This window comes from Lipotes vexillifer, unplaced genomic scaffold (genome assembly GCF_000442215.2).
Source record: "Lipotes vexillifer unplaced genomic scaffold, Lipotes_vexillifer_v1.1 scaffold691, whole genome shotgun sequence".
Lineage (NCBI taxonomy): Eukaryota > Metazoa > Chordata > Mammalia > Artiodactyla > Lipotidae > Lipotes > Lipotes vexillifer.
In genome coordinates, this window is record NW_006788040.1 from 3,829,081 (window position 1) to 3,839,110 (window position 10,030).

Genomic DNA, 10,030 nt, shown 5'->3' on the forward strand with positions numbered 1-10,030 from the left:
GAGGAGCTGGTTCAGGAGATCACGCAACATTTATTCTTCTTACAGGTACCCCTTTCCATGCTACCCCTCTGATCTTGAGAGAACCGCCCCCAGGGGTAGCCGCAGAGGCAGCCTGGGCCAACCCCTCGGATTTGACCACAAATGCCTCCACATTGTGAAAATGTTCTCCCTCTGGAAAGCCAGTCCCTTTGGTTCTGTAATGAAAAACAGTCTTCAGGACAGAACTATACTTGAGTAATGATAATTGGTATCAAATGAAATTGCAAAAGTATGATGGCGAAAGAACACATACAAGTAGCTCCCTAACTAGAAACATCTTTTTTTTTTTTTTTTGCGGTATGCGGGCCTCTCACTGTTGTGGCCTCTCCCGTTGCGGGGCACAGGCTCCGGACACGCAGGCTCAGTGGCCATGGCTCACGGGCCCAGCCGCTCCGCGGCATGTGGGATCTTCCCGGACCAGGGCACGAACCCATGTCCCCTGCATCGGCAGGCGGACTCTCAACCACTGCGCCACCAGGGAAGCCCTAGAAACATCTTTGAAGATGGCTCCTCACTAACTTAGAAGTACTCAATAGTTGCCTAGGAAGTCTAAAAAGAGAGTCTTGCAAAGAGTAGTTCTTCCAGAAATTTAAAATCTGCTCTCATGAAGGCAGGACTTCAGAACTCCAGTGACACTTGGTAAATCCCACACACGTGGTACTTCAAATATCATGTTTCCCACTTATTCCCTCATTAGACTGTAAGCCCCTTTAAGGCAAGGCTCATTGAGTGCACGGTGGGCACCCCGTAAGTAATTGTTCCACTGAATTGAAGAAATTAGGAGATCCATAATTATAGGTTCAAAGACAGCTAGTTGACCATCTAGAGGTGCAGCTAGGGGGACTGGTGTGAGGATGAGAACCTTGTCAGTTTTGCTTGTGTTCCTACTGCTTGCTCAGAGCACGTTCCGAGTTTCACGGTTAGTTATGGTGCTTGGCGCTGGAACGGCTGGTATGTCCATCATCAGTGACAGAAAAGACCCTAGCAGGGCGTTAATTACATGATTGCCCAGACGTACACATATAGCCTGGCCTCCTATAATTAGTTTGAGCCTCAGATTATTGCATTAAGTAAATATTAAGTCAAATGTAATAAGCCCCTCCAATAATTTCTCTTGCAAAAAAAAGTTTGCCAAAAAAAGTGTGTGTGTTTGTATATCCCCTCTCCAATACTTTCAAAGGGAAGCCCTTTTAGTTTTTCTGTAGTGCAGCTTAAAACCGAAGGATTAGAAAGTTGCCCTGCTTTGAATGAAACCACAAAATGACCTCCTAGGCCCCAGAATGTCCTAGCCGTATAGAGATGGCTTTCTTGTAAGCAGTGCCCATTCTCCATTTGACTTTGGCTTAATTTCCCCTCCTACTGAAATGTTGGAGCGCTTTCACGGCTGAGCAAGGCAAAATTTACTACTTTTATGAATCTGGTGACTGCTGACGTCTGTGAAAGAGAGCTGGCTTTCCCATTGTGTTTATTTCAGCATGCCCTCACTTCAGGAGGCTGTCTTGCCTCTATGTCTGGAACATCAGCCACCGTACCAGTCTAAGAAATTAAATGCAATGAGATATGTTAATTCAACATTATGGTTTAAGAATTATATTTCCCGGACCTCAAGTGGACTTAAAGGTTAATCGATCAAACTTTATTGCTTCCTTTTTCCTTAGAGCAGGCATATTGAAAGTGATGGGTTTTTTTCCTGCAGTCATAACTCAGTGGCCTCTCTGACTTTGGTCTTGTGTTAAGACTTAAAAGCAGACTCCATTTCCTCTGATTCTGCGTGTGCTCAGCTGGGGCCGAGGCTGCAATCACCACCAGAGCCGCTCCTGACATTTCCCGAGTTCACAGCTCTCCTCGTCACAACCCAGATGTCAGTCTCTTTTTTTAACTACGAAGATTGTTTTTCCTCTTTGGCATTTGATCACGAACAGAAGAGATTAAGGGTTTTTTTCTGCGTAGCCATCTTACCAATAACTTCTCGGGGACCGAGCTCCCAACCTGTCAGCAGCGGTGAAAAGAAAAAATCGTTCCCTTTGTCAGAAAATCATTAGCAGGCTGGGTTGACAGGCCTCATTAGAACACGCTGCAGTGTCTTGCTGTGACCAGCCTGCACGGCTCCTGTCCACACACACGGTATCATGTCTCCCCTGTTGCCCCTTTCAGGTAAAGAAGCAGATTTTAGATGAAAAGATCTACTGCCCTCCCGAGGCTTCTGTGCTCCTGGCTTCTTACGCCGTCCAGGCCAAGGTAGGCTCAAAGAAGAAAAATGCATTCTTCCTGGGCATTAATGCATGTCACAGGATCACACTAGTCATCCGTTTCTTTGGATCTTCTAGGCTTCAGAGACTTTCCCCAGAAAGTGGGATGCTGTGGCACTTGTGGACTTGGGGGACCACTCTCACTGTTCCACTACTGTATCGTCTTGTGATAGTGTCTGTGTATAAACGATAAGTGTACAGCTTGGTGAATTATCTGTGTAATCTCACTATGCACATGTGGTTAATTACATTCACCCAGCCAACCTCTCTTTTTATTAACTAGGAAGAATGAGGTTATCGTCTCCAGTTTTGGCCAAACATGGCCTTGGGGTCAGAAAGGCCCAGGTCCTCATTGCAAACTCATCTTCTGAGGACCAGCGGCCCTATGCCTCGGGACCATGTCACACCTTGGGGAATGTCCTGCTTCATCCACCTGGATGGACATGCTGGCTGTGCTTATGGTCAGGTACTGCAGGCTCTCGGCCCCACCAAGCCCAGCTGAGCTGTCTGGTGACCTGAGAGTCTTTCACCGAGAAATTGCTGCAGACTGGGAGTGGTGGGAGAGGGAGACCACTGGTCTTGTGCTTCTGTCCTCTCTGTTTTTATAAGACTCACTACAGGGTCTGCCCAGGGTGCTTCATGCCCCTCAGATTTCCGACTTCAATCACATGCCACTTTCTCCTGATCCCTCTGCTTATTACCTTTCACTGCAGCATAAGATGACCTCAGAATTGGGACACCTGGGTTACTTTTGTGATTTTGCATAATCTTTTCAGTTATTATTTTCCTTTTTAGTTAGAGGTATCCATAAAGCCATTTCCCTGAAATGTTAGAGAAATTAATAAGACCCTCAACGTCTTAGCCCACTTTTTGGGGTAGCTTAAGATAATCTCAAAACTTGCCTATCATTTGGAGGAAAAAAGGGTCTGTATGTGCTCGTCACACTAACAGAAGCATCAGGGTCATTTGATGACTCGTCTAATATTTGCTGAGTATTCACTGGCCTGAGGGGAGGTTGTTGACTCTGTCACTGATACAGACATGAAGTGACTATCTGCCCTCAGTGATTTGCCCAAGGTCATTTGGGCAATCTTGGGTAAAGCTAAGGGCAGAATTCATGGCTTTGGGATTGCATTTTGTGCCTCCCCTATTCCATTATCCTGACAAATGAGTAATTGAGAAAACAGAAAAATGGGCCTTGATTCAACTAAAACATATGCTTCCTTTTATGCTTTGATTAAGGATATTAATAACAGGAAAAATGTGTCCTTTCAATTAGTATCGCCCTGACAGTGATGAAGCAGTTGTCACTTTCATTAAATCTGAGCACTTCCTGGCCCGGAACTGAGCTTCTCTCTAGCAGGCCTTCTCCCCGGCTGAGAGGAGGCCCAGGTTCTCAAAGATACTACCTCTCTCTGAAGGGGTAGGCTTTAGTCTCAAAGGCTACATTTTCTTTGCATAAATTTTGGGCCACAAATTCAAAGGCCACCTGTAGAAGAAAGATAACTTTTCAGGGAACCAGCAGATGTTTGCTTAAACAGATTTCACTGTAGGAAAGCCCTCCTAATTTGGATCCTGCTAATTTAGAGATGAAAGTGATTCACAGACAGCATATGGGGTTCATATGGAGGAGCGTGCTTTAACTGTTTTTCCCGGTGTAAATTGTCAGGAACATACAAATAAAGGTAATCTATGGCTTCAAGTCTGCATTTGGGAAACTAAGGATTATTATAACATGCTTCCAGTTTCTAGGACAGCTGTTAATATTAATAGGGTGCCTCTGATTACAATATTGATCAGATCTTACACGCCTGTAGCGTTTTACAGTTTTACAAAGTGTTATAACCTGAATATTTCTTGCAATACTCAATGGAGTCTTTTCTGTAAGCCAAAGAATTTAAGGCTCAGAAAGGACTAATAATTTGTCTGAAGTCACAGTACTTGATGTTAATTCTTTTTTTTTTTTAATAAATTTATTTATTTATTTATTTTTGGCTGCGTTGGGTCTTAGTTGCTGCGCACGGGCTTTTCTCTAGTTGCAGTGAGCAGGGGCTACTCTTCATTATGGTACACGGGCTTTTCATTATGGTGGCTTCTTCTGTTGCAGAGCACAGGCTCTAGGTGCGCAGGCTTCAGTAGTTGTGGCTCGTGGACTCTAGAGCGCAGGCTCAGTAGTTGTGGTGCATGGGCTTAGTTGCTCTGCGGCATGTGGGATTTTCCCAGACCAGGGCTGAAACCCGTGTCCCCTGCATTGGCAGGCGGATTCTCAACCACTGTGCCACCAGGGAAGCCCGATATAAATCCTTTTTTAAATGGAGTTTGTAGCCCACTTCTTAATGGACAGGATTTGAAGCAGAATGGAGCTGGAGAATGGAGCAGGGGTGAGAACCCTAGTGTCTGGATTGCATAATTTAGCACTTGCTCTTGCCCTCACTGTGAGAGGGGTCTCTGGGTACCACACACTACCTTTCACTAAATTCCAGGTTCTTTTATATGGTCACATCAGTCCAAACTTTTCAGTAAATCATCCTGGTTCCTTCCATTATATTCCATTTCTTTTCTTCCACAACCTTTCTGAGACAGATAGGAAATGTAAAAGTGTGGTGGGGAAAGTGAATTGAGCTCATTAACACATGGGATGTAATTATGCACAAATGTATTCATTACAGTATTTCAGCTGTTCAACTGATATAGACAGTTCATTCCAAAGCATAAAGAAACAATTACCCTTAAAGCATAAATACAGATATTAATCACATGGTTCAGTTAACAAGAACCATATTTCTTAGTAGGAGTTTAGGTTGTTTTTTTGTTTTTTGCGGTACGCGGGCCTCTCACTGTTGTGGCCTCTCCCGTTGTGGAGCACAGGCTCTGGACGCGCAGGCCCAGCAGCCATGGCTCACGGGCCCAGCCGCTCCGCGGCATGTGGGATCTTCCCGGACTGGGGCACAAACCCGCGTCCCCTGCATCAGCAGGCGGACTCTCAACCACTGCGCCACCAGGGAAGCCCATTTAGGTTATTTTTGAATCAGAAATACAGGCTGGTTTTTGTGGCCCAGTCATGTGACACACCAAACCATCTTGAAACGTCTTAAGCCACCTGTTGGATTTTATATTGACAACTTGGTGTTTGAAATGTGTTCTTATTAAAAATGACTTTGGGAAAGAATGGTATGTAATTCCCCAATCTTGCAGGGCTGGCCAGCAGATTCGTAGTGTTCAGAGAGAGAAAAGACTGCTGGGAGAGGAGGCTTGTTGTTTCCTAGTGCTCTTTGATGCTAATTAGGGGCAGAGTGCCAAAAGGCAACTAAGAAGTTGGGTATATGTAAAGTATAGGTAGAGTTGAGGCTGGAGAGGCCTGCTGGGGTTCAGATCATAAAGGGTCTTAACTTTATCCTGTGGAGGATGCAGAGCCAGTGAAGGGTTTATATTTTAGACAGATCTTTTGGTGGCTGTGTGAAGGACAGATTGGAGTAAGACCAGTTTGGAAACAGGGAGACCTGTTAGAAGGCTGTGGTGGTCATCTGGCTGAGACTGGGGTTCCCAACTTGCGCAGTGGTCAGTTGGATGGGAGGAGACTAACTTTAAAATAATCCAGGGAAAAAAATACCCAGGAGGTAAAAGTTGATATAAATGGTACTATCCTCTGCATATCCCCCTTTCTGGGGGGCTTATCCTTTTACAAATGGGTATTTTCTCTCACTCAGTGTCAATTTTGATATGTATCGTGTTGTACTTGTTGATGTAGCTCATTGATTCTAACTGCTGTATGGTAGCCATTGATGAATAAGCCTAATTTATTTTTCTATCCTCCTGAGGAGGAGGTAGGTTTAGTTTCTGCTGTTTCCCTATTATAAGCAGTGCTTTACTGAGAACTCTTTTATATGCTTCCTTGTATACCTGTGCAAAAGCTTTTTCCCCTTAAGGTAGATTTCTAGAAGTAGAATTGCAGATATATCCCTGAATATAAAGAACTCTAAGGTTTCTAAGAAAAAAGCAGAAAAATGGGAGCAAAGGGTACGAATAACAGGCAATTTATAGAATATGAGAAGAATCTGTAAATACAAAAAGATACTCAATCTTATTAGTAATCAAGAAAAAGAAGAATTAAAGCAACAATAAGGAAACATTTCAAACCCATGAGATTGACAAGGATTAATATAGGATGGATAAAGAACAAGGTCCTACTGTATAGCACAGGGAACTATATTCAATATCCTGTGACAAACCATAATGGAAAAGAATATGAAAAAGAATATACGTATATGTATAACTGAGTCACTTTGTTGTACAGAAAAAATTGACACAACATTGTAAATCAACCTCAATTAAAAAAAAAAAAGTAAAATAAATAAATAAATTGAATAGAAGCTCTGAGCTCATTTCCATGCAGGAAGAGACTGTGAATTGGCATAAGCTCTGTGGGGTGATGGGTATGGGTAGGGGTCTGTCAGTGAGGAGACACCCCCTCCCCAAGTCCCTGAAATCCCACTCCTAGGCTGCCACTCTAGAGGAAATCCTGCATAGCGCACCCTTTTCACTTAAAACTGTTAGAAGAGAGTTCTTAAAGTACTCAGTTTTTTAAACTATTGAACTGTATTTCATAGAACAGAGGGGCTGTGGTTTATTTAAATATCTTCTTTTGTTGTTTGTTTTTGTTTTCTTTTTTTAATTGAAGTATGGTTAATTTACAATGTTGTGTTGGTTTCAAATGTCCAGCAAAGTGATTCAGTTATACATATATGTATATCTTCTTTTCCAGATTCTTTTCCGTTATAGGTTATTATAAGATATTGAGTATAGTTCCCTGTGCTATACAGTAGGTCCTTGTTGTTTATTTAAATATATCTTTATTGGTAGATACTTAGGCTTGTTTTTCTTTCTATTACTTTTCTACTTAAATGGGTGCAGTGAACATCCTTGAGTACGCCTGTTTGGGCACATACGAACAACATTTGTCTATGATAGATATCAAGAAATGGCATAAATGGGTTGAAGGATAGGAACATTTAAAGTTTAAATAATGCTAAGTGAAAGAAGCAGACAGGAAAGGCCACATATTGTATGATTCCATTTGTATGAAATGTCCAGAAGAGGCAAATTCATGGAGACAGAAGGTAGGTTGAGTGGTTGTCAGGGGACAGGAGGAGGAAATTAGGACTTACTGCTAATGGGTAAGGGATTTCTTTTTGTTTGTTTGTTTTTGTGGTACGCGGGCCTCTCACGGTTGTGGCCTCTCCCGTTGGAGAGCACAGGCTCCAGACACGCAGGCTCAGCAGCCATGGCTCACGGGCCCAGCCACTCCGCGGCATGTGGGATCTTCCCTCACTGGGGCACAAACCCATGTCCCCTGCATCGGCAGGCGGACCCTCAACCACTGCGCCACCAGGGAAGCCCAGGGATTTCTTTTTGAGGTGATGGAAATATTCTGGAATTAGACAGTGGTGATGGTTGTACAACATTTTAAAAGTACTAAAAACCACTGAATTATATGCTTAAAATTGTGAATTTTATTATGTAAATTTTATCTAAAAAAAAATTTAAATAGTTATGGCCAAATTGCTCTCCAAAAGTTCCTAATTTAACTTCTACCAGTAGTGGTGAGAATATCTGTTTTTCCATATCCTCATCAACAGTGGTTGCTATCAGCCTTTTAAATTTTTGCTAATTTGACAAAAAAAGTAGATTTTTTTAAAGTTTTCATTTCCTTGATTACCACTGGGGCATCATTTTCATAGACTTATTGGCCATTTGTATTTCTTTCCTCTGTGAATCAAGTGTTTATGACTTGCCTGTTTTTTTCCACTTTATTGTTTGTCTTTTTCTAATTGAGTTATAGGACCTATATATTATGGATATTAATCTTTTATCTTTTTTTACATGTCAGTCCTTTTCATGTTTTGAGTGACTTTTGGAATGACTTCACCAACTTAATATACACATGTTCTTCTATATTTTATTCTGGTATTTTTATGGATTTTCATTTATAGGTTTAAGTCTTTAATCCATCTGGAATTTAGTGACCGGTGTGCAGTTGGGATCTAATTGTTTATTCTATATATGTATTGATTAGAACTTTATGTTTTGTGAAATCCTATTCAGAGCATTTGGTCTAATTTTTCATACATATAAGCAGAGGAAAGTATTTGTCTCTGTTTAAGAAGTGACTCTGAGAGTCCTTTAAAAGGTGAACTCCCTTCTTGAATTTAAATTCAATTGCTTTATATCAGGGGTGGATCCAGGTTTTGTGGGCCCTGAAGCTTATGTAATTTAGGGTGTTCTCTAAATGCAAGAACACCTAATTATTAATATAAAATTAGGTACAGGCCCATGCAAGTGCAGAGACCTGAAACCCAAGCCTCATTAACTTCCCAGCAAATTCACTCCTGCTTATGTTATTGGGATGTCTCTGTACATAAAATGAGGAGGAATAGCCATCTCCATCTGTGGAGTGGTCTGACTTTCTTTTATATTTACCAGCCACCACAACTTGAGGATTTTCTTCTTCTTTTGTTTTTTAAAAAGACGTTTAAGGGCTTCCCTGGTGGCGCAGTGGTTGAGAGTCCGCCTGCCGATGCAGGGGACACGGGTTTGTGCCCCGGTCCGGGAAGATCCCACATGCCGCTGAGGGGCTGGGCCCGTGAGCCATGGCCGCTGAGCCTGCGCGTCCGGAGCCTGTGCTCTGCGACGGGAGAGGCCACAAGAGTGACAGGCCCGCGTACCGCAAAAAAAAATAAAGACATTTAAGAGCAGACGCATACCTCAAGGTGGCTTTAATGTTATAAGTGGAATTAGTCCAGTGGAGAAGTTCCTTCAGCAGTGTCTTTGCCACCTCCCCAGTGCTCAGATGTAGCATTTGATCAATGGAGTAGCTGGGAGCTCAGTATGACAATGTGGATCATTAATCTTGCAAGCCTTTGGAGCCTGAATTTACAGCTTTCATTTTGCATATCTGCTTGCAAAAGCACTAGAGTTTGGTCAGCACTGTTGAGAGGTTTGCAAGTACAACTCACAGGGCTTTCTTTATCATCCTCCCCCTTTAAGAATCTGACAGGTAAAGAGTAACCAGTGTCATCATAAATAACGTAGCTGATGACAATGATACCTGACTCATTATGAGCTGGGCACCATGCAGAATGCTTACCTGACTGTCTTCATCCTCGTCACCCCCCAGGAGGCAGGCAGTGTTCTGACCCTTGCTTTCCAGATGGGGAAGCTGAGGTTTAGAGAGAGGGTGCCTGACTCAGGGCCTCGGGGGATGCTCCAGAGCCCACCCCACCCCACCCCCGCTTCAGAATCCTCCAAGACAAATGCTCTCGTTTGACAAATTAGGAAACAGACTTGGAGAGTTGACATGACCTGAGTTTTTAATCTTTTGACATCAGGTTGTATTGAATGCTGTGTGTTAATCATAGTTTTAAAATTTTTATGGGTCGGGACTTCCCTGGTGGTCCAGTGGTTAAGACTTCACGATCCCAATGCAGGGGGCAAGGGTTTGATCCCTGGTTAGGGAACTAAGATGCCTTATGGTGCAGCCAAAAAAATTTAGAAAAAAAAAAATTTCTGGGTATTTCATTTAATCCCCACAAGAATCCTATAAGATAAATACTGTTGTTTTTCCCATTTTACAGATGAGAAAACAGACACAAAATTTCTAAGGTCACAGCTAATAAGTGAAGGAGCTGGAATTGAACTTTAAGCGGCCTGCCTCCCATACCCCCTCCCCTCCCCCTCCCCCTCCC

General features: G+C 42.8%; 1 protein-coding gene across 1 annotated transcript in view; it reads left to right on the top strand.

The window, feature by feature from the left end:
* NF2 (NF2, moesin-ezrin-radixin like (MERLIN) tumor suppressor) overlaps window positions 1-10,030 on the top strand; it is a 67,909-nt gene that overhangs the window by 29,335 nt on the left and 28,544 nt on the right. Inside the window, 2 exon segments of the mRNA XM_007461176.1 lie at window positions 1-45; window positions 2,194-2,277. The exon segment at window positions 1-45 is cut by the window's left edge and continues 9 nt beyond it. Coding sequence (XP_007461238.1) covers window positions 1-45; window positions 2,194-2,277 — 129 coding nt within the window.